General features: G+C 42.5%; 1 protein-coding gene across 2 annotated transcripts in view; it reads right to left on the bottom strand.

Annotated features, from left to right (window-relative positions):
- eys (eyes shut homolog) overlaps positions 1-25,636 on the bottom strand; it is a 198,208-nt gene that overhangs the window by 115,572 nt on the left and 57,000 nt on the right. For both annotated transcript variants that reach the window (XM_034201872.1, XM_034201873.1), the window contains 11 exons: positions 25,345-25,467; positions 24,709-24,822; positions 23,924-24,157; positions 16,235-16,357; positions 16,032-16,145; positions 11,901-12,014; positions 10,979-11,092; positions 6,673-6,870; positions 4,803-4,924; positions 1,557-1,678; positions 496-755 (listed from right to left, as the gene is read on the bottom strand). In XM_034201872.1, the coding sequence (XP_034057763.1) occupies positions 496-755; positions 1,557-1,678; positions 4,803-4,924; positions 6,673-6,870; positions 10,979-11,092; positions 11,901-12,014; positions 16,032-16,145; positions 16,235-16,357; positions 23,924-24,157; positions 24,709-24,822; positions 25,345-25,467 (1,638 nt within the window). The remainder of the gene's footprint in view (positions 1-495; positions 756-1,556; positions 1,679-4,802; positions 4,925-6,672; positions 6,871-10,978; positions 11,093-11,900; positions 12,015-16,031; positions 16,146-16,234; positions 16,358-23,923; positions 24,158-24,708; positions 24,823-25,344; positions 25,468-25,636) is intronic.

A 25,636-nucleotide genomic window follows, 5' to 3' on the forward strand; every position in this document is an offset into this window, starting at 1 on the left:
AAAGGATCCCCATGGCTCTGTTATTCAGACTTTGAGAAAATATCTGAAAAAAATCCAGGCAATGCAACTCCAATTTTTTGGAAAGCAAGATGTGATCATTACGATTATCACCTGGTGTATGGTTTTAGGCCATGACTTCTTAAACCAGCACAAAATAAAAAGTTTAAATCTACATTTGATGTGACTCATGCAAAAAAAATAAAATGTCTTTGTTAAAATAATAACATTTTTGAAAACCTCATACAGTTCAGGGAGGAGATACAAATGGTGCATGCTTCAGTATGACAGGTTTTTCTTTTCATCTTGTTACCTGAACCCTTTGATCTATCATGTAAATGTTTAGTTCGTTTTTTATGCGAGTACTCAAAGTAGTTAACTGTGCAGGTTGTCTACAATCAGTACCCTCTTGAACAAAATGGTGCAGTTACTCTGGAAATGTGGACTGGAAACACCTCCCCACTATTACTATGAGTCTGTGGCGGTATGTTCACTCACCAGCTGGGCATCTGCAGGAGGCTGTTCCATTGGAGCGTGTCAGGCAGGTGGAGTTGTGCAGGCAGGGATTGTGGAGGGGGTCGCAGGGGTCATAGGGATGGTTGCACAAGGGGCCGCTGAAGAAGGGGGGACAGGTGCAGGAAAACTCCCCAGGTACATCTGACTCCTGACACTGAGCTCCATTTAGACAGGGCCCAGAATCACACTCATCCACATCCTCTGCACAGTCCACACCTGTCCAGCCCAGAGAGCACAGACACCTTGGATACACCGGAGAGGAGATAGGGCACTGTAGAGGTCATTTTGGCATAAATAAAACTGAATCCTAAATAAATAAACAACTTATATTGGGTTCTTTTAGGGGTTGTGGTTGTCAATGAAAATAGCAGCTGTACTGTAAGGTTATGCACAACTACCACAGTAATTCAAACGATCCCCTAGATACATTTTCCTGCATGCACAGAAGTACACAGTGGTGCAGTCCATGTATTGACACAGCACTCCTGGATCTTTTGTAAGACAGTGCAGGGAATTTAAAGGTTAATTGAACTACTGGTCGGAGCAGCTTTTAATTCTGGACAACTGAATGTAGGACACAGGAGGTTAGAGCACTGAGCGGGATTAAATGGAAATGTGATAGACAGAGACAGAGATGGGGCCGGAGAAGCAGAGATTTCTGAAGTATCTACTCTTAAGGCAGGTGAATATTCCACTTGGTGGCAGTGAGTACCCGAGCTCTACCAACCACTCCACCTCACATTCCTTTTCACCCTCCAACATTTCCACCTGAAGCAGTTTTACGTCTCCCCTGCGAGAAGAGGGCATTAGCTGAAGCAGATACACCAGCTTTTTCCTCCAATGAGTCACAGATCCCCTGAAACCCTTTCATGCTGTGAGCCATTGATTGACTCATTTGTTTTACCTGCCATCTGCAATTCATTATCTCCGCTGCCAGTGGAAGGACATATTGCTATCTCTGAACGCCTTCTTTTTCTCTGCATTTCTTAAGTGACTGATGAACCTCGGGAGGACAGCGCCCTCGGGCCGGCTTGCACACCTACTTGTAGCTGTTAAGAAGGTCTGTGCAGGTTGCGTTGTTTTTGCATGGCTGCGATAAACATTCATCAATTTCTCGTTGGCAGAACTCCCCCTCCCAGCCTGAGTGACACACACACTCGTAACTCTGCAACACACAAAAAAGGAAACAGCATTATATTGAAATATAGTGACACTTTACATAGGCACTTGCCTTGGTGTAGTAAAGTAAGCCGTTAAAAGTCTATTACTGTCATTATAATAGCAAAGCACACTATTAAAATATAACTGTATTGTATATACATATGGAATCTGGTAATTAAGTTGCTGTGGATCAGTCGCAGGGTAATCTGAGACCTCTTAGGAAACACTAATATTTTTGTAAACAAACAATGCTTTGCTATATACTCAATTTGCTCTAAAATATTGCAGAATAAAACCTCCTTCTTACAAAGAAAATCTTTCCTGTGGAATGATGTCTGAACTGTGAGTGTCATTCTTGTCTTGAATTATTACATTATGCCATGCAGATGTATTTCTTCTACCACCCACCTTCTGGATAATACAGTAGGCAGCCTGTTTTTTCCATGCCATTCGGTATAAGACTCCATCAAGCATACAATATTACCTCTGCATATTTTGTAAAGGAAGGATTTTATTATATAAGCAAACATGTAATATATATTGTTTGGATTCCTGGTAAATATATTGTTTCTACTGTACTGTTGAGAAAGAGATTTATAGCTCCTACTTCAATTTTCCTTTTCCACTCAAAGCAGTTTTTGATGACTTGTTTTTTATTTCTTCATTTCAATATGCATCACGATCATTAATTATGATACAGTATATTACATTACATGTTAGACGCTTTTATCTTGCCGCTTACGCTTGTCTTGCCCAGGGACACAACGACATGCTGACTGCAGTGGGGTTTGAACCTGTGCTCCCCTGATCCGAACACCAACGCACTAGTCCATTGCGCCATAGCCTCGCATATAAATGGTTTGTGTTAATATTACTTTCTAATGCAACTGGTTAAATATAAATTCTGGTCATATGGACAACGTTTTTTAGGATTCCTCATTGCCAACATCCTGTATATGGTCTTGGCTGCTGCTGGTTGAATGTATGCTAATCTGTATTTTATACACAGGAGGGGAGCCGTTAAACTTTGTTGGATATCATTTTTACACTGTGGGCCCCATGGTGATGGTGGGGGGGGGGGGGGAAATGCCGTCATCTCTTGATAAATTAGATACCTCCAGGAGCCTTCCATTCCTTACCCCTGGCAATAGAGCATCATCTCATTTTTGCTGCTAAGTCACCTTCAGGGAGCGCGATTCTCCAAAATAAGCTAAAGCTCTGTGGGACATGATGTTCAGAGAGGAATATCTGCACTGTAAACAAGACTATGTTGTAGGGTTTATAAGAACCAATCTTATTTAAATAATGGGACAACAAAAAAGTTATAATTGGCAAACAGATAAAAGTTTGACTACATTTTTTTTAATTATGACTCATATCGCTCCAAATTCCCTTTTTATGCGGTGTCCTTTTGTCTTTGGATTTGGAGTATTCAGTTTATCTCAGACAATTACACTGTAATGTTTTAACCAGGAAATGTTGCTAGGGGAATTTCGAAACCTTATCAAAGAACTCCTTGTAGAATAGTTCATAACATGAAGAGGGAAAATAAGCATTTGCCTTTCAGTTATCCTTACTACAGTAGCCCTTTTTTTATGGGAACACAAGAAAATGCTTCTGGTATCCCTGTGAATACTTAATACACATTTTTTTACAACATAATTACCCATGCCAGTATACTTCGTTAAGTAAATTATGGAGGACTCTGAAAAGCAAAAATATGACACTGTGAAATTGAAACCTCAAAGCGTGGTGAAGTAATACATAATACGGCTTTAATTATCTCCATAGAGTCAAAACCCCAAACTTACTGTTATTCTTAAACACATCACAACTTTCTTACATATATTATGCACTAATTTTCAAGAGCATAAACTCATTTTAAATCCACACATTTTGGGTGGACTATGCACCAGAAGTTATTTGTCTTTGTCTAAAGGGAAAAAAAGCTAACCCGAAAGACTTTATCTATGACACATCTGCTTCACTACTGCAATCTGTTAGCAAATAAGCAGCTGTTTGAAAAAGGCCCCTGGTACTCGTTGCACAGTTTGTAAGCAGCATGCAGTTCCCAAGGCCTTATTGCAGCTGCAACAGATCAATGTTATTGGCTGAAAAAAACATTTGAAAAACTACAAAAGTAGAGCTGTGCCTTGCATAAACTAAAATCCTAAATGTTCTCTTCAACCCAAGCATGTGCATCTTTAAAAACAAAAATCATATGATAGAACAAATCATGTTCTATCACATGATGTTTTTTACTTGACATTTGACATATGAGTAACTTCCTGTATATGCCTATATGCTAAACATAGCCAGGGAGGAAGAACCTTGCATCAAGTAATACATAATTTTAGAGGCCCTTTGAACATTTTAAATCACTGAATGGCCATAGAAAAATTATGCTTAATACATGCTTTTAATATTTGCTTTATGATCGCTAGGAACCTTTTAAATATGCATAATTACTGGGCAAGGATATCATTTTGCAAATAGACATATTAAAAATGGTCAATCTAATGCATTTCATGGTAAGAATATATACTATAAACTCTTGTTTTATTTTCTCAAGCTTACTTGGGTAACCTTTAGATCATTTTGGCACTTTAAAAGATCAGCAACAATGGCTTAATGGCATAATTGGCATGATTTGGAGATAATAATGAGGTACATTTAATAGTCATTATGAGACAGCTCCTGTTCCCTTCTTGTTTCACCCAGACACCTGACACTTGCTTGAATCGCCTCCTGCTAAACACATTTTGTAAAAAGACCAATAAAGTCTGCCAGATTTGCCTGGAATATATAAACTTGATGGTTGTACAGCTGTAGCAGAGCCTAAAGCCATATTTGTGTTTTTAATAATACACCGCTATTCATGTTATTGCAGTTGTTTATATTTTACTGCAGTAGGAATGCTTTCAAACTTTAACTGCATGGCAGTCATCAAAGGTAATAAGCATTGCCTTATGTGGTTCAGGTCTGTCAATATGCAATAATAAATAGTAGTGCTTTGCAATGAGTTACCAACTGTAGTGATTTACAAGACATTGCACCATTTTTAAAACCTTTTAAATTCCATTTTATCAGGCTATTATAGTGGCAAACAAAGATAAGTGTGTACTTACCAGATGGAGGTCTCTACATATCGAGTTGGAGCTGCACAAACTGTTCACGCAGTCATCAATGTCTTGCTCACATCTCAGCCCAGCATAACCAGGATTGCAAAGGCAGTAGAATCCGTCTACAACTGAAACAAGATCAGTAGGACAGTTACAGCACCTTGCATCATAAATCCATTCAATCTACTCTCAGTAGGATATCTCTACACAGGTAAGAGCTGATTGCGTCTACAAAGCACAACCCACCCTGTGATTTCATTCTTTAATGGATACAACCATTGAATAAACACTGTGTGCTGAATCAGTCAAACCTGGTAAATCCAAGTGACAGGTTACCTCCCTCTTCATCAGCCAGTTCGAGTTTGACACACTAACCATCTTTAAATTAACCTCCCAGCAAAAAGCCATTTGGTCTCTGTTTCTCGTTTCCTCGTCCCCTGTCTGTACTTATCCCTCTCTTCCTCAATGAAAGCCTTGTCATTTGTTTTCACACTCTCAACACACCGAATGAGCTGCAAAGAAGTGCGATGTCGGCCCATTTAAAGGGCCATTCTTTATTCACATGTTACAAATGCACTAATTTCTTCCATCAGAAGTTAGTATTTCCCACGTCTAATAATCCATTCCTTCCTGTCTTTAATTATTAATGAAGTTAAGGCGGGATGCATCATTCTGTTTCTCCTACACAACACTGGTGTACAGGCAGCCAGTGACAGAGGTAATTGCACTTCTTACAGGGGTGAATTTATTACTTCCCCAGTCAGGGTCCCAGGATTCTTCATTATCCCAAAGATTTACCACGTAATCTATGCTGTCACTCTGTCTTGGTGCGTGTAGCTGCTATTACTCTCATTAAATGCTTTAGGTCCTGGGTGGCAGTAGCATTACTCATCGCAACCACTGTGGCCAGTGCTCTCCCTGGTGGCTGTGACTGGCTGGATGTTGCTGAGCAGCAGCCAATAGGTCCGCGAGGCCTGCTTCACTAACCTAAGGTGAACTGGCTGCACTGAAGATTAGTAAAGACAGCTGGCCGAGGTCTACTGTAGCATAGTGAAGGATAGGATACTCTCATACAGCAATCCACTGCCATCATTGTGTTTTTCTGGCAGAGGCCAGTTGAAACACAGCAAGATTTGGTTAAATGCCATAGCTGCTTGAAGGTAATAATACAGCACAAATGTTATACTACTTAGAGAAACCCACTTTGACTCTGCACAACTGATGCAGAGTAATTTTAGACATCTTAAAACAAAATGTACCAAGGACATTTGTGCAGTTTCTATTTTATTTGTGTCCTTCACAATATATGTGAAACTTGTCAACTGAAATACATTACAATCATTGACGAACGCATGATAAATAAGCCTTAATTCAAGAATATTATTTTTGATCAATGAGTTTTTAAACACTTATGCTAGAAATGGAAGACATAGGGGTTACAATGTATCAAGATAGCCACAGGAAGAAAAACAATCTCCTGCCTTTGATTGTATTACTTTTGTCATTTATCATCCATTATTCAAATTACAACGCAGCATTGATGCTTAATAGATTTCCTTCTTCAGATATGTTAAGGAACTAATCAAGCCTACTCCAGCAGGTAATGTCCTAGATCTGCACATCAGATGAAATAACTCCACTCTCATAACCCTCTTATTAGCTGCAATGGTGACCTAATTGAAAACGGCCTGTCAGACAGTAAGTGAGCAGAACACAACTTGACAGATTGTGTGTGTGTGTGTGTGTGTGTGTGTGTGTGTGTGTGTGTGTGTGTGTGTGTGTGTGTGTGTGTGTGTGTGTGTGTGTGTGTAAAGAAGTGTGCTTCCATCTTGAGTGCCTGTTATTAAGCATGTTAGAAGGATAGGCCATTTCTTACCATCGTAGCAGAAACCGTGACAGCAGGGGCTGGAGCTGCACTCATCCACATTGATTTCACAGCGGGGGCCAGTGAATCCACGGCGACAGTGACAGCGGAAACCAAGAGGGAAATGGTCCTGATCCAACTCCTCCACACACACTGCACCATTCTCGCATGGATTACTGGCCTCACAGGGTAAGAACTCGCAATTATGACCTGGAGCGAAGCAAAAAAAACGTGTAGGAGAAACCTTTAGCAGACAAGAATCTGTGAAGAAGTGCAATATAAGTGTACTACTGGGGTTAAGGATTAAACCCCTTTTGTATGTTTCCATCCATGACGTGTGGTAGAGTACACGTAGTGTCAAAGCCTACTCTTTAAACAGAAGGTCATACAGGAAGCCTTGGTCCAGTCATTTGTAATTAAAAATATATATGTATTGTAAATCCTGTCTCGTTCCTGTTTTAAAACTGAACCAAAGTGATAATCAAATGTAACTTTGCAATCACAGACTTCCGTCATAGTTATATAGAGAATCAAGCCATTTAGATGCATTTTTAGAACTGTTGTGTCCATTTCAGGCGCGGAACACTAGAAATGTAATTGCTTAAGATTTCACAGTACCCAAATAAAAATGAGTTCCACATTTGAGCTTGTGACAAAACAATTACAAAACTAATAGTCTCCGTCCTTAGTTCTATCAGGCAGCGCTGATTTAAATGAACTCATAAAAGCACACCTGTGGCTCTGAGGCGCTCAATTTAATTACTAAAGCACTAACTGAACATTAATATTTGCAATATCAAGATTTCCTGCCACTTTGTTTGAGCAAACTGCTAGAAATGAAAATGCCAGACACCATTACATTCAGATCATGAATAAACACATTGATGAAAAACACTCGTCTAAATCACAAATAAGAAATGCAATAGATCATGCTTATACTCACATTGCCTTAACAAAACTTGATGTAACACAGTTGTTATGTCCTATTTCAAAAATGCATTTCGGGAAAAATGATCAGTTAAACTACAATGACAACCTCACAGTTCTTTGTAAAGTGGTCATAATTTGACCGTAACAATTTGACCACGGCATTTCATCCTTTCATTAGTTGACTTTTCCACATTTGTAGAAATATTTCTTCAAGCAGCCCAGAGAATGAAACTGACAGAACCAGGAGAAAAGTCCCAACCACGACTTTAGTCTGCACAGAAGCATACAAATTCCTGGTGAAATCAGTTTCTTATTTGTAGAGGAATTGCTAAACCCAAATGGGTTCTGCACGCCTTAATCAGAAGCATATTCTGAAGGCACATCATTGCTTTTGGCTGAGCCAGCAGGTTGTAGTATCCACAGCTGATTAAAGTTCTGTTCTGGCTGTGTAAGCTTGTTACAAAGAAACTTGGTGGTAAATATCAAAATGTGGTACTTATACATTTTAAATACCTCTGGCATTATTCAACAACTGGTCGGTCAAACAGCAACATGCAATGGACAGTATTTAAATGATAGTTTCCTAGTAAAATTACTTGTCAAAGTGGCAGCACTATTGACACATCATTCTTACTTAACTGGTCATTTTATAAAAAATACACCTCCTTGAAGCAATACACAGATATAATCAAATCACTCTCTGTATTGTGACATTTTTACTAGACCTGCCAATCTCATTGAGAATCAACAGCCATTCTACAGCTGTTTGCCGCTCTCGGTTCCTTTGAGTCCTGGCAGCTCTCACAAACTCCAGGACTGAAAACCGCAACTATTCCACTGCCAATCCCCTTGTTTTAGTATTATCACACTTGTACTGTAATGTGGCAATCTACCATTTGGAGTTACAACTACACTTGGACATAGAGTGGAATTGTGTAGTAAATCAAGGAAGACACAGGTTTCCCATTTGCTTTAGACGCTTGTGATTTGCGTGTGACCGAGGAAGATGAATGAGGTGCTGATTGGGTCTAACAACAAACTGGCTTCTGATTTTGTAGATGTAGCTCTGGCACAGCCCTGAACAAATCTATGCAGACTGGGACTCAAAACTGAATGATTATTCAAAGTGATTCAAAAGTAACTGCGTGTTGCACACATGGTTATTACCATGCGTGTCAATTACAAACTTTTCTCCCAACTTTTCAATTGAGACTCTCTTACTTTCTAATAGTACACGTGTATTGGTTCTATTACAGGTTCCCTTCATCTTTGACTATGAAAAGCCACTGCCATGCTTTATACTAGTAATGGTGTTACATGGGTAATCAACTGTGCCTCATTTCTGCCATACTTTCTATAGTGCTTTGAATTACAGCTGAAGACTTCCATGTTCATTTTCATGAACACTCTGAATCTTCTCCTTAAACTGTCAGCGGTCTTTGAAGTGCCTTTAATGCCATGTGCCTTTTTCAGGAGTCATTTCCTCCTGGCCACTAAAGCCTAGATTTGTGGAGTGCTGCCCTGACTGTTGTCCTTCCAGGAAGATCTCACAGCCAACGGGCTCATTAGATCTGTCAGAAAAGCGTGTGAGGAATCTGGCTCAGTTAATGTTTTTTCACATTTGGTAATGACGGAGACCTTTTTGCTCCCATTAAATCACACTATTAGAATTGTATCCAGTTAAAGTTCCTCAGACTTTGTGGTCGAGTCTTTAACCCAACATGCACAGTGCAGAGTGGATCTCTAATAATGGCAAACAGACCTTGTTTGTTGTTAGTCATGTTGGAGCAAAAGCAGCAAAGTGCAAAGTAATGCACTTAGGTTTTCTGAATCAAAAATATGAGTATAATATGAGTGATAATTCAAACACTATAAACCTATCCGAGACTCAGAATGAAAAGGACCTTGGTGTGAATGTTGACAATACCCTGACATTTAGTGACCATATCCGTCGGGCAAGTGACAAAGCGAATGGTATCCTAGCAATGATCTGCAGATCATACACTTATTTGGACTCTGACGTAGTACGTCGTTTATACATCTCTCTTGTACGGCCACTCCTCGAGTATGGGAATGTCGCTTGGTCCCCCATGTACAAAAAGGATGCTGAGCTCATCGAGAAAATACAGAGAAGGGCAACGAAGCTGGTTCCAGAACTAAAGGACCTACCATATCAAGAACGACTGCAAAGTCTTAAAATCTTGAGTATGTATTATAGAAGGGCGAGGGGAGATATGATCGAAGTTTTCAAATATCTCCACAACATCTACAAAACATCATGCCCACTACAACGGGATTATAACACCAGGACTCGTGGACACTGCCTCAAGTTGAAGAAACAGTACTCAAGACTGGCTATCTGCCGCAACTTTTTCAGCCTGCGTGTGGTTGACTTGTGGAATGATCTGCCAGAAAGCGTTGTCACATCCAAGACGGTTAACTGTCTCAAATCCCGCCTCGACCACTACTGTTTAAACATCACCTTCACTTTGGACTATGTGACTGTTGCCAGCATCCATAGTAAATAAAGAATCAGTGATCTACTTATTGATTTATGAGCGACTAAAAGGCCTTAGGCCTATTACAGCCGTATCCTATTGATTGATTGATTGATTGATGTTCAGAATATTGTAGTCATTACCAAGATGGGACAAATTGAGCTGTGCCAACAAGTAAGCATCATTACAAATCTAGTCACCATTGATCAATTGTTTTTGGAGGTTCAAGTGGAGAACTATGTTACAAATCTACTTAACAACTGATGAAATCATAATGTATAAATGTTCAATTATAGTAACACATTCCTATTGAAACATATAACTTAATATTGACCAAATATAAGATGCATTTGTTGCCCTCAGATTGTTAAATAATGTAATATTCTAGGTTTTATTTTTAACAAACCTAGTTGATACATACATTTGTGGTCAAATTAAATGAATTGTAATGTTAGCATTTTAACTTTGATTATCATCTGCTGGCCCTTAAATGTCATTATAAAACTAACATCAGGTTTTGGCTTCAAACAGTGATACTTTGTTACCAGATAGTCTCTTAATATGAGTCTAACTCCTTTACCTTTTGTTAAAAACATCCTCTACCCCAAATAACCCAACTACTTTTTTATTCCCATCGATATGCAACAATAACGCTGTACAGCTCTGTCATCTGACTAAATGATGAAAAGTTGTGACTCGTGTGACAGAAGCACCCACCACAGCTAACATCTCACTTAATTACTTGAGATTTCTTTATTTAACCGCAGGTAGCAAATGAAGATGTACTCATTTTGTTAGGATATGTGATGTAAGTTCAGACAGGTGAAAATAATAGTATGTGAAGTTAATTAACTTTGCTTTTTTGTCCCCATTCCCTCAGTGCTCATTACCTTTAAATGGAGCCGCACATTGGCAGAAGTAATTACCAGGCTGGTCAATGCATGTGGCTCCATTCTTGCATGGCGATGAAGCACAGTCATCAATGTCAAGTTCACACTCTGTACCTTTGACAAATAAAAAAGAGCAAAGGTTGATTAATATGGAACGTTGATGTGTCGCTGGCATACATGTTTGACTTTTATCAAAGGAAACCAATGTTAAAATCAGACTGATTGTCAAAATCACACATGCTTTGCTGTCTTAAAGATGACAGTTGGTTGTCCACATAACAGGCTGGTTACCATCACTTTAATACAACCACATCCTTTCATTTTGGTATAACTAATGCTGTAAACTAATGCTAAAACAGCTACGATACCCATGAGGGCTCTATGTCGATGCAGCAAGGCATACAACAAAACTGATCATCCATTTCAGACACTATTTCTGAGTATTCAAAAAGTTTTCTTCAAAACATAAATAGGGATTCAGTAATTGTTTTCAAAGGAGAGAAACAGGCTCCTTGGGGATCATACGATTCAGCACTTCAACCAGTTGTATTGTTTGTAATACACTGAATCTGTCTCTGCGTGAATTATTACCAATTATTACAAAACCGTTCCAAAGCTGTGTTTGACTGTTACGGGTGGAAACACATGATCTTCTTTTTAATCTCGAGTTATTATTCATCTTGTACTTTCAACAGTTGGCATCACAGCATCACATGTAGGAGAATAATTATTCTGCAAGACTTCAAAATGTGTGCACGCCGGACTAAATCACTGTGCTGTCTGTAGACTTTAAAGAGGAGCTGTTGATGGAAGCTGACTTCACTTTGAAAATGCACTTGTTGTGTTCATAATTGATACATGTCATTGTCTGAAAACTTACAAAGATACTTCTCATCTGAAAACATGAGGTGCATTCACTTACCTGTAAAGCCAGGCATACAGACACATCTGTAGCCATGAACAAGGTCAAGGCACGTAGCATTGTGCAGGCAGGGGGAGGACATGCACTCGTCTATGTTGACTTCACAGTAGTTCCCTGTAAGGACATGAAATTAAAGCAGTCAGAGTTCACTACAGATTTGAGTTTGATGAACATTTCATGCTCAGTTTTCCACTTTCCTTCAACTTAGTTAAATGTCTAATACGTTGCGTTTGACTTAAAGCCTCTTTGTGGGGAATTTGATTGAAGGACGACAGCTTCAATCCCTTGGTTGAAGACAGCCGTCACAAACATTAAGTCAGCTGGATATTTTGCGTGAGCTTTTTGCAACACAAGGAATAAACATATCTTCACTGTTATGCTAGCAAAATGTATTTGACACTGAAATGTTGTTTTCAATATTCAACAAGGCTTTAAAAATCAAGGTTTAACAACAACACATCTACACTGTTTCTCCAAAAAACTACATTAAGAGTTTGCTCTTTTTTTCATACTCTATCTATTTCTATATAGATTTGGCCACAAAGTGTAAAATATACATTAATATTATATGTTAAAATAATCAACGCTGACATTATGAAGCAGATACAGTAAGCTGCACAAAACTAAGCAATTTATTTTTGCATTATCACTATCACATACATTTTAAGTGTCTCTGGATGAGACTGTTGTTTAGTGTAACATTCCAAAGTGAGAAGAGGTCTTTGTACTGTTGGCGCTGCTCTTCTTACAGATATAGAGGATGTTTTTTAACCTAATGGCCTCTGATGTGGCTAAAGGTTAGCATTTGAGTTCATGAGTTCATGGTTGAAACACTCAGGGGTTAGAGATGTCAATACTGATGCTGAACGCAGCCAAAAACCTTGACATTTCTCAGAAACACTTGTTGTCTACGAACAGAAGTGCAGTTTAAGCAATGGTTTGTTCAGTTTTATACTTAGTGTATTGTTTGACCTATTGTTAATCCTTCCTCTGTATTAAAAAATAGCAACCATAAGTGAGGCTAATACTTTGACATTTAATTATAGGATGTTTAGCACTATTACTTACAAAAACCTCACTGAGTAGTGGCAAGACTACCTTGAAACTCCACTAGCCTCTGGTAGCAGAGCTTTGAGTGCTAGTTTTGTTCAGGACTGGATGAGCATCTGAAAATGTTACTCTTACAATACAAATTGAATACATCTTCATTATTAAGTCTCATCACAACTGTATTTCTTTTGCAAATAAAAGCCATAGCATTTTTTTTCTTCTTCTATACATTGAAACAATGATATTGTGTAAGTGCCCAATAAAGGTTTCTCTAAAAAAAACTGTTATGTTTATGTACGTATTTATAATTTTAACTAATTTAAGGCAGTGGAACAATCAGATCACCTGTCACACAATATGAGCAGAGACAACAGATTGGATTTCTGTGGCTCTGCATGTGCTTCAATAAAAGGTATTGAGAGGCATCAAAGTTGAATGGAATGTAATTAAAAAATTGTCAGTTTCCATAAATATTTGATCGACAGCCAGAATGAAATATACACTGAACAAAAATATAAATGCAAAACTTTTGTTTTTGCTCCCATTTTTCATGAGATGAACTCAAAGATCTAAAACATTTTCTATATACACAAAATAACCATTTATCTCAAATATTGTTCACAAATCTGAAAAAATCTGTGATAGTGAGCACTTCTCCTTTGCCGAGATAATCCATCCCACCTCACAGGTGTGGCATATCAAGATGCTGATTCGACAGCATGATTATTGCACAGGTGTGCCTTAGGCTGGCCACAATAAAAGGCCACTCTGAAACGTGCAGTTTTGCTTTATTGGGGGGGTCTGGGGGGGTCCGAAAACCAGTCAGTATCTGGTGTGACCACCATTTGCCTCACGCAGTGCAACACATCTCCTTCGCATAGAGTTGATCAGGTTGTTGATTGTGGCCTGTGGAATGTTGGTCCACTCCTCTTCAATGGCTGTGCGAAGTTGCTGGATATTGGCAGGAACTGGAACACGCTGTCGTATACGCCGATCCAGAGCATCCCAAACATGCTCAATGGGTGACATGTCCGGTGAGTATGCTGGCCATGCAAGAACTGGGATGTTTTCAGCCTCCAGGAATTGTGTACAGATCCTTGCAACATGGGGCCGTGCATTATCATGCTGCAACATGAGGTGATGGTCGTGGATGAATGGCACAACAATGGGTCTCAGGATCTCGTCACGGTATCTCTGTGCATTCACAATGCCATCAATAAAATGCACCTGTGTTCGTCGTCCATAACATACGCCTGCCCATACCATAAGCCCACCACCACCATGGGCCACTCGATTCACAACATTGACATCAGAAAACCGCTCACCCACACGACGTCACACACGATGTCTGCCATCTGCCCTGAACAGTGAAAACCAGGATTCATCCATGAAGAGAACACCTCTCCAACGTGCCAGACGCCATCGAATGTGAGCATTTGCCCACTCAAGTCGGTTACGACGACGAACCGGAGTCAGGTCAAGACCCCGATGAGGACGACGAGCATGCAGATGAGCTTCCCTGAGACGGTGTCTGACAGTTTGTGCAGACATTTTTTGGTTATGCAAACCGATTGTTGCAGCAGCTGTCCGAGTGGCTGGTCTCAGACGATCTTGGAGGTGAACATGCTGGATGTGGAGGTCCTGGGCTGGTGTGATTACACGTGGTCTGCGGTTGTGAGGCCGGTTGGATGTACTGCCAAATTCTCTGAAACGCCTTTGGAGACGGCTTATGGTAGAGAAAGGAACATTCAATTCACGGGCAACAGCTCTGGTGGACATTCCTGCTGTCAGCATGCCAATTGCACGCTCCCTCAAAACTTGCGACATCTGTGGCATTGTGCTGTGTGATAAAACTGAACGTTTCAGAGTGGCCTTTTATTGTGGCCAGCCTAAGGCACACCTGTGCAATAATCATGCTGTCTAATCAGCATCTTGATATGCCACACCTGTGAGGTGGGAAGGATTATCTCAGCAAAGGAGAAGTGCTCACTATCACAGATTTTTTCAGATTTGTGAACAATATTTGAGAGAAATGGTTATTTTGTGTATATAGAAAAATGGGAGCAAAAACAAAAGTGTTGCATTTATATTTTTGTTCAGTGTATATTTTAATCCCTGAGACACATTTGCTAAACGCCTGTAGTTCAAGGAACAGCAAAAAAAGAACAAATTATAAAACAAAATTAAGAAAAGCCAGTGAAACTCCTCAAATCCATCCCCAAGCATACAGATGTATATTTACTTTAATTTCAACAGTTCAGCTTTGAGCATTGATTGCTATTGGCAGTGGATCAGAGACACCTGCGTTTCAAATCAGATCAATCGCTGTGTTTAACAATAAATACATTTATAATATATTAATTGATTCACAAAAGGATTGTTGTTTAAAACGCTTTTTTTAAATCACATTTAGCAACAATGTGTAGAATTATGTTCTGTTTTCCATGCTGCGATGTCATGCCATATATTTAAACGGCACTTAATTAGCATTGAAAAAGTTTAAAGATCAAAACAAGCAGATTGCAAAAGACCTCATAGTCAATTAAACATACCATAAAACGTGCCACACTATACACATCTTCTACATCTTGTCGAAATTGTGTTATAATTATAAATGTAAAGATCAATTATCATCGCATATTGTTTTTTGATTAGTACAGTTCTTGCTATGATAAGATAACCAAACGGAGATTTTCTCGATGAAGAATTGGCTATCATTTGTATGAAGTTGATTTGACTATGTTTTAAAAGTAGAAAAGGTTACCTAATTAACTAAGACTTTACCATCCTTGACTTTGAGGTTAAGACAGCCACAAACCTAATATATGATTCAAAATCTAATTTGACTGAATTTGAAGTTCTGTTTCTAAAAGGTCAATTGAAATGAAATGACCACATTTAAGAAAATGTGCCAACGAGCATTAATATATTAAATGTGTATTGTCTCTTTACTTAACTTTCATGTCTATAAGCACACTGGTATGGTATTGACTTTTCCTCCCATTCATCATTTGTAACTTACAAGTCAGAGCAATTTCTCACAAACAAACAGTCATGGTAAGAACATATCAAATAAAATACCTGTGATTCCAAGAGGACACTGGCATGTGAAAGAGTTAAGATCATCAACGCAGGAACCTCCATTCTGACAATTCTCACTGAGACATTCATTCACTTCAATCTCGCAGTCATTTCCTTAGAAAAATTACAACCGCACAACATGTTGACACATTGCTACTGCGAATAACCTTACAAAGTATAACTTTGAGAAAGCTTTCACTTACCAATAAATCCAGGTGCACAGAAGCAAATGTAGCCATCGAGAGCATCTTTACAAACACTCAGGGCTCCACACGGCTGTTCTTCACAATCGTCAATGTTTACCTCACAAAATTGGCCTGTTAGCCCTGCAGACAGAGGAAACAGAGTTCTATTGGATTTCTCCATTTCAGAAGACTTTAAAGTGATGCTTGTAGGCTGTAACACCTCATAGTAAAGACCTCACATGATGGCTAGTCTTTTAGGATTATTATTGAAAAGCAAAACAACTATGGTTGACTTTCTTCCTCTCTTTCCTTTTCTTCTAATGCACAATGACAACATGTACAAATACTGTGTTATCAATTAACAATACATATCAAAATGAGCAGTAACTTATAAAGAGCAACGTTTTGTGAATTGGTTCACTGTGATTTGCGATGATGTGTCATTGAAATAAGCAATATGCCCACAATGGCAGGAGTGAAGAAACTATAGGTTACTTACGTAACCCCAGTTCTTAGAGTAACATGAAGTGAGATGTCTCACTATGGGATGTGCCTCATCGCGGAGCAAACAGAAGCATCAATCTCATTACGCCAATCCTGATTGGCTGGTGATCTTGACGTCAGCGTCAGGGAATTCACCCCCTATAAGTAGCTTGCGCCACGACGCATGCGTCATTCAAAATAAGCACCTCTTCTCGCTTCACCATAGCAAGGAGGGCCGTCTGGTGAGACATCTCACTTCATGTTACTCTGAGAACTGGGGTTACGTAAGTAACCTATAGTTCTCATTCATAACACTCCGTTCGATGTCTCACTATGGGAAATTGTAGCTCCCGTATTGCCAGACGAGCTTATCTCAAAAATCACCAACCAACCAGAACTTAACAGGTAGAGTCCCGACTCAACAAGGTGCCCAGCACTGCTCGGGCCACGCTTGGAGCGGATACGTCTAGCCTGTAAAAGCGGACAAGTGAGCGGCGAGGATCAGCTCGCCGCTGCACAGATGTCTTGGATGGAAACACCCTTAACCAAAGCCCAGGATGTAGCCAGGCCCCGAGTCGAGTGAGCCCGCAGACCCGAAGGTGCTTGCAAACTCTGACTCGTATAGGCCAAAGCAATTGCCTCCACAATCCAGTGGGAGAGCCGTTGCTTAGTAACAGGCTTGCCCTTGTGAGGGTTAGCCCAGGACACAAAGAGTTGGTCATTAAGATGAAGCTCCTTTGATCTGTCCATATATGTGCGTAAAGCACGGACTGGACACAACAGATCCTGCTGCTGTTCCCCGGAGGAAACCAGCGGCGGAGGAAATGCCTCAATGTCAATTGGGGTACACGAACCAACCACCTTTGGTGTAAAGGCAGGGTTGGGCTTCAACAACACTCTCGTTTGCCCTGGGGCGAACTGAGTGCATGAAGGATGTACAGAGAGCGCATGAATGTCACTGACCCGCTTGGCGGATGCCAGGGCCAGTAACAGCACTGTCTTGAGTGACAGATGTTTCATGTCAGCTCCTTCCAGGGGTTCAAATGGGGTCATTCTCAGCCCATTTAAAACCACTGCCAAGTCCCATAAGGGCACCAGTGACCTGGAGACAGGGAGGAGCCTGCGAGCTCCCTTCATAAAACGGCAGACCAAAGGATGTTGGCTAGCCGTCTTACCCTCAAAGCCCACATGGCATGCAGCAATAGCAGCCAGGTACACCTTGATCGTGGAGAAAGCTCTGTGTTTATCGATCAAGTCCTGTAGAAATGATAAAATCACCCCGACAGGACATTGAAAGGAGATGTGTCCTTCTTGAAGGCACCACTCCTCAAACACCCTCCACTTACAGTCATAAAGAGACCTGGTGGAGGAAGCTCTCTCACTCTGAATAGTGTTTATCACCTTCTGAGGGAGTCCCACTGTATTCAGATTGTACCACTCACGGGTCAGGCCCATAGTGCCCCGTGCTCTGGGCGTGGGTGAAGGATCGCCCCCCCCCCCCGCCTGAGACAATCTGTCCCTGCGTAGTGGGGGCTGCTATGGCTGCCCGCACAACAGCTGATATATCTCCGCCAGCCCGTACGTTGCGGGCTAGGGCGGAGCCATCAGGATAAGTGTGTGGCGTTGCTCCTTCACTCTGGCCAGAGTTGGGGGTATCAGAGCCAGGGGTGGGAACGCGTACAGAAGACCCGGAGGTCAATCGTGTACGAGTGCGTCCACGCCTAACGGTGCATTTAAATCGTGCATTAAAGAGAACAGCTGTCATTGAGCATTTTCTCTTTATGCAAACATAGTTAACGCGGCTCTGCCGTAACGCACCCACAGCGGACTCACGATCCTTGTGTAGCCGGCGCTACTGTTTTCTGAGGATTAGCTGTCAGATCATTTCTTCACGTGGCTGGGCCGCCACTGGCCCTTTAAGACACACCCCCCCTTCTTTAGTCAGCTGGCCCTTCCATATAAGGAAAACGCGCAGCTGTATGTAGTTCAGCATCTCCCGCTACACTTTAAATGCCCACTCACTCCTCACCCAAATCAGCTGTGACTATTACGAGTGTTCTTGTTCCAGTTATCGTTGTCTGGCTGATAGGCGTGTATTCCCCCTATACGAGGTATGTGAAGCTGCTGTTAGGATTTGTAACATTCAGTGTAGGCCTACCACTGAATTGTTAACATGTGGCCTGTAAATGCCAGGCTTCTTGACAGCCCCAGCAGAGACTGTGCAGAGAATCACCGTTGCAGAGGTGTCCAGTGAGGTGATAATTGAGTGAATGCGTTTGCATCAGAGGTAGGAGATTAATTGTATGTACACTGAAGGACATTCATATAAGTCTTTATACAATTTCTAATCTCCTTTCTCCATTTATTTTAGGATTAGTTTGCTACCGTTTTGCCTACCTTCTATGTTTTGCTTATTGACTAGTTTGTTGTATTGTGTACAAACTAGTGATTTAATCTTTAAAGCGACAGCACCCTCATTGTAACGACCCACTCTGTCCCACAAGGTCTAATACTGTCTCTGTGCTTATACTTCTTCAGTGACGATCCTGGCCATACTGTGGAGTGGAGCATGTGGTTTGCTGGACACTTTTTGCATGCAGATATGGTTGATTTGTAGTGAGTGTTTGATTGAATACAGCTACACGTGGTGATATTGTGGTTTTGGGGAAACCCTCAGCAGTTGGCCAGAAGAATCACTTTTTAACTATCATTATGTGTGATATTGTAATTATTATAGTTATTCTCTCCTTGTCAGAGCCAGCCTTCAATCGTGGGACTTATGTGTGTCGACTGAGAAAGCTGAATAAGTTTTAATTATCGCAGCCCCCCCCCCTCTCCGGTGGGGCAGGTCACACTTGGATATGGAGTCCAGTCTGCATAGAGTGGTGCACCTCTGGACAGTAGTTCTGTCCCGAGGTACATCACTCCTGGTACATGCGTCGCTCTCAGAGAGAGGAGACGTCTGCCGCTCCAAGGGATCAGTTTGTGTGCCAGTGTGTGTGACTGGAGACAACGCAACCTCCCTTGGCGGTTCATACACGATACTGTGGTCGTGTTGTCTGTCCTCACGAGGACATGGTGCCCTCTGAGAGAAGGCAGAAAGCGTTTTAGGGTGGGGAACACCGCTAAAAGCTCCGGGTGATTTACGTGCGCCCGCTGGAGGTCTCTGCTCCAGAGACCCCTCACCGGGCGACCTTCGTAAATACCCTATCAGCCTGTCAGACATGCGTCCGTGGTGACCACCTTCCGTGAAAGGACAGCACCCGTAGGCGCGCCCCGTACTAGAAAAGTCGGGTGCGGCCAGTGGCGTAGTGCCACTACGCATTTCATAATAACCAATACTCTCCGCACGCCGTGGCGCGCGGGGTTTAGTTTTATTATGAGACCCATGTTGAGCAGGTGCTTTACGAGAACATTTGTCTGCGTAATCTGACTCTGCTCGGCGGGCATTATAGATAAAAACCCTCCTTTCTAGGAGAGAGAATCTCTCTCAACAGAATATGGGTTGACTCTCCCCGGGCTTGTGAATACAGATAGCCCGAGAAGCGAGGGGGGGTGACGGTGACTTTGAGTCTGTAGCTCCGTGTAACTGTCTTGAGAAACCCAAGCAGATGTCGTGAGCATCTCCCGCTGTATGCTCCTTAGAGCCAGCTGAGATGTCACGTCTCTTCCCCTCTGAGTCTCTATTTGTTGTGTTATGGGGCCCTCCAGTGTCTGAGCACTGTGGTGCCCTATTTCGACAATCCCCACCGACACAGCGCATGCGTGTGGCGGTGGTGCCCTTACGGCTCCAGCCGGCACTGCGCATGCGCGTGACGGTGGTGCCTTCACGACCCCAGCCGGCACTGCGCATGCGCGTGACGGTGGTGCCTTTACAGCTCCAGCCGGCACTACTCTTGCGCGTGACGGTGGTGCCTTCACAGACCCGTCAATTGTCCGTCCTTTGAGAGAGGCCGTAGCTGCTCTCAGAAGGGGAACAGTTGACGGACTGTTTATTGTTTTTATTGTTTTTCTTTTCATTTTCTCGAGCTGCGCCCTTGGCTCGAAGCCTGGATGCGTCAGCGGAAAATGTTTTATGACAGAAAAATCAATAAGTGTGTGACATGTGTTTATGCGGACTTGAGGATGGTGTTGAGGCATCTCTCGAGGCGGCGGGAACACATTTAGAGCTGGGGAACCGTAGACTTCCAGCTCTGTCACAGAGGGGAGAAGGAGGGGCTGTCACGCCGCTCGCTTCTTCTTCGACTGCTGGCCGAAATTCTGGGTTGGCTGCGCCTGGGCTGCAGCCAGAACCGGAGATTTTCTAGGCCAGCTCGCCCTCGTCCCCTGCCTGGGCTGGGGACTCGGGGCGGACTGCGACCTCTGCGTTTTCAGTATTTTGAACCGAGCAGGGTTCGGGGCAGCTTGGACGAAGGGCTGCCGCTTCGAAGGCAGCGGCTGGGCCCTTCGAGGGAGGCAGAGGTGGAGGGCCTCGTCCTCCTTCTTTTTCGACTCGCATCTCCTCTGCATGGAGGCAAGAGCGGAGCCGAAAATCCCCTCGGGAACGATGGGCATGTCAAGCACATCCTCCTTCTCCCGGTCTGGTAGGTTGGTGAGGTTGAGCCATCTAGCTCTTTCCTGCACCACCATGATCCCCATTGTTTTGCCTGTGGCCTGGACGGCGCAGCGTTGGACACGGAGACAAATGTCTGTGACCGCGGCCAACTCGTCCAGAACGGCCGGTCCAGGATTACTCGACATATCCTCACAGAGCTCCGCTTGGTATGCGGTTAGCAGTGAGGAAACGTTCAGAGCCCTGGCGGACAACGCTGCAGCTCTGTAGGACCGTTCAGTCATGGTCGACTGGAAACGGTCCAACTTCGCTGGCAGCGTGGGGTTCCTGCTTGGTGACGGGCCCATCCTTGGTAGGAGGTGGGCTGCCACCAGCAGTTCCATCAGCGGTATGCGGAGCAGGCCGAGCCTCTCCATACCGTCGCAGTCTAGGGAGGAGGCACCCTGGATTGGGGCCTTGTTGCTAAAGGGTCGGTCCCTCCACGAGACCGACACCTCATCCAACATCTCCGGGAACACCGGGAGGAGTTGCCTCCTTGTCCTCGTTGCTTGGGGAGAATGTTTCCCCTCGTAACGGGACCTGGCGGTCTCCTTGGCCATTTCGGGCCACGGGATGTCTAGCCTGGACGCAGCGCACTGACACGCGGCCTGCAGGTCCATGCTCAGACAGGGCAAAGCTGGTGTGCTATCGCCCGGGAGAGCAGCCATCACTCCCGGCTTTGCCGTTTGAGCCGATGACATGAAGATATCTTCTTCTTGCTCATCCGAATCAGACAGGAGGGACTCAGAGGTGTCCTCTTCGTCCTCCATGTAGTCTAATTCCAGGACATCCTCCGCGGGCGAGACCATGGTGAGGTCTCGCCGGGAGCTCCCGCCTGGTGAGGCGTGGGGCTCCGTTCCCGCGTCTCTTGCCGCCACCGGGTCCCGGCCTGACACGGCGTGGGATCTCGGTTCCGCAGCTGCCGCTGTTAGTGAGCCCCAGACCGACACAGTGAGGGGCTCAGTCTCTGCGGCGGACGCCCCCGTGTCTTGATTGCCAAACGGCGAATCAGTGGACATGAGGGAGTCCTGTTCCAACAAGCTAGCTTGGTGTGCTAGCCGTCGGTGGAGGCTCTTTCGGGTGAAACGGGCACAATGCCCGCACGAGCCAGGGTTGTCGATAGCCTCCTGGGCGTGTTCCAGCCCGAGGCAGGACGAGCAGACCTGGTGTGAGTCTGTGCCTGCTATCTTCAACCCGCAGCCGCATGACCGAGCCTCCGAGTCCCTGACTCCTCTGGTGTGAGGGGGAGAGGCGTCCATCTTGTTCGCCTCGTGGCGTGGAGAGGACCCGCTCGTAACAGGTACGTCGTTGAGAGAAAAGTGTTACCAACCCGTCCTTAATCCGGAGAAAAAGGGACGGTGTGGGTCCTTTGTTCTCAAAGAATATTGACTGGTGTGTCAATATACTTCTAATCCTTTTCTCCTCCGTGAGAGAGAAAAAGAAAAGCGTCCTCGCTACCGTGGTGTCGGTAGTAAGGGGAAGCTAGCTAGCAACAGGTGTGTAGCTAGCTTGAGAAAAATCAAAACCTTACCTTACTTTCCGGGGAAAGAAACGGCGAGGTCGATTTAATACTAACTGGCGTTAGTATTACAGTCTTCTTGCGAAGCAGAAGGAGTAGCCGGCGAGCGCCCGTCAACCAAAATGTTTTGGATTTGGGTTCAGTCTGTGGACTGTTAAGCTTGTCCGGCTACTGTAGAGATGTGCTCTGAAGCGAGAAGAGGTGTTTGAATGACGCATGCGTCGTGGCGCAAGCTACTTATAGGGGGTGATTCCCTGACGTTGACGTCAAGATCACCAGCCAATCAGGATTGGCGTAATGAGATTGATGCTTCTGTTTGCTCCGCGATGAGGCGCATCCATAGTGAGACATCGAAATGTACATTTTAAAGATATTTAAAAAAGTTATTCTGTTGGACAATAAATGTGTGTCAGATGTTTGCTGGAATGAAAAATAATAATAATTATCTTAAATCCAAGTAAAAATAACCAACCTATTTGTTTGTCTTTTTGACAAATCATGACACAATTCATATTGGCCTTGACAGCATTAAAACACAAATTGCCTTGTGGTATATAAAAGATGATTTTCAGCCATTAATTTATGGAACAAACAGTTTGTTTGTTTATATATACATGTATATATAGACAATACTGTAGATGTAGATATATAAGTTTATTCTATACTGAACATTATATGTATAATAACCTTAATTACCTGTGTTATGACCTGTGAATTACTGCAACACATAGAATGATAATAACTAATTTGATCTAATTTCCTATTTAACCTGATTCAATCTTATTGTACAATGCCATCTTAAAATAATAGATTGTAGTGATAGTAAACAATCCCTTTCATAAAGTAGAAGCCTATTAGACCTAAAGTTGGCAAAAAAACATTCCAAACATTCTTGCTGCTTTGAAGTCAGCTCACAACCTGATGAAGTGAGCCCTGGTCCGCTTTTCACAAGGCTGTTACGTGTTGTTGCTTAAGGCCAAAGAGATTAGACTCCCACAGAGAAGGAAACTGAACAAGAGGAAGCATCAAACCGGGAGTTTGACTGCTATATACATGATTCATTTGAAAGAATTTCCTCCATTTGAGTCAAGCCACTGCAAAACGGTGCACCTACCTGGTAAACAATCACACTTGAACCCTCTTGATAGATCCAAACACGCTGAACCATGTTGACATAGGCCATCGACACAGTGGTTTATTAGTGTTTTGCAGTGCGGTCCAGAGTACCCATTTTGACACACACATCTATACGTGTTTGCCAGTTCTTCACAGAGGAGAGTTCCCTCAGGGTGGCAAGGATTTGACACGCATTGGTTCACAGATGAGGAGCACTCATTGCCCTGGTATCCTGTAAGAGGTGGGATCAAAGTAGTGATTGATGTGCGGCGCTCTGTACAGTATGCTCCTGACTTCCAACGTCTGGCACACATCATGGATTGTGATTTCACGTAATGTTGTCATTGCCAGTGTTCTTCCAATCTCTCATTCACATAATATATCCAGCCAGACCCTAAAGCACTAAAACCAAGGAGGGATTTCAGCAACAGTAAACAACCTACAGAAGAATTGTAAATGTGGTTTGCAATTGTAACTAATTTGTGGATTTGTAAATGTGCTTTCTTATGATATTCACTCAGAATTTAAGGCTGTTTTAGGGATACCACATTACAACCATTGAGGGCTGAATACAAACAAAGAGGGATTGATGTTGAATAAACCAAACACTGCATATCCACTGTTGTTAATATGATTAAAACATGTTATTCCTACTCAGCACACTACTGCATGTTGTCATTCTTAGATAGATTACTGTAGCACTGACTAAAGAGCTATATATCAAAGCAAAAATAGAGCTTAACAAAGGTTTTACCAATCTGAAGTATGAAAGGGTTTTAATACCTGGAGGGCAAATGCATTGTATTTTCCCCGCTGAGTTGTAGAAACAGGTTCCTCCATTACTGCACAACTCACCATCTGATGCACACACTGAGACGGATGTGGAGCAATTCTTACCTGTGAGGTAAATACAAATTGTTAATCGAGCGCTATCAAAAAGGACACATGCTAAGAACACATCTCAATATCCTGTCCAACAAATGAGTTTGACCGCTGAGAGTGACAAACATTCATTTGTGTGTTCATTAATGAAGCCAGTAGGGGTGACACAATACAACTGCCATATCTTTGCGCTATTGCAGTTTTTTACTCCAAGCCAAAGGCACACACAATTTATTTGGCCTAGTATTTACCTGAGTACATTGTCACATTACACAAATATTAATATTACCCTCTTGCAGGTTTTGTTTATAACATTTAATGTAACCAATATATCATCTTTTGACCTATTTTTTCCCCCCAAATTCAGAAAAAAAAGACGTATTTTTACTCAATCAGCTGCAGTCATTCTGATTTGGGTAATGAGCTCCTACATTAGACAATGGGGCCGCTTTGATGGTTATCATTTCTGAAGTGTCATCAATCTGCACTATATTCATTAAAGTGTAAAATATGAAAATGATGACACAGATAACTCACCAGCAAAGCCCAAAGGACAGATGCACTCATAGTCTGCAACCAGGTCAATACACGAGGAATTATTGGCGCAGTATCCATGGACACATTCATCATAGTTGATTTCACAGTTAAACCCCCCAAACCCTGGTATGAAAGGAGAAAGAGAAATCTTATCAGTGAATATCAGTCAACACCAGACATGAAAAGATACTAATTAGTATCAAATTCAACCCAAAAGCAATTTATTGCTTTTGTTAAATTCTATATGACTTTTCAATGGGAGCTCATCACAAGTAAAAAGCGTATACATAAA

Source organism: Gymnodraco acuticeps, unplaced genomic scaffold (assembly GCF_902827175.1).
Source record: "Gymnodraco acuticeps unplaced genomic scaffold, fGymAcu1.1, whole genome shotgun sequence".
In the NCBI taxonomy this organism is placed as follows: Eukaryota; Metazoa; Chordata; class Actinopteri; order Perciformes; family Bathydraconidae; genus Gymnodraco; species Gymnodraco acuticeps.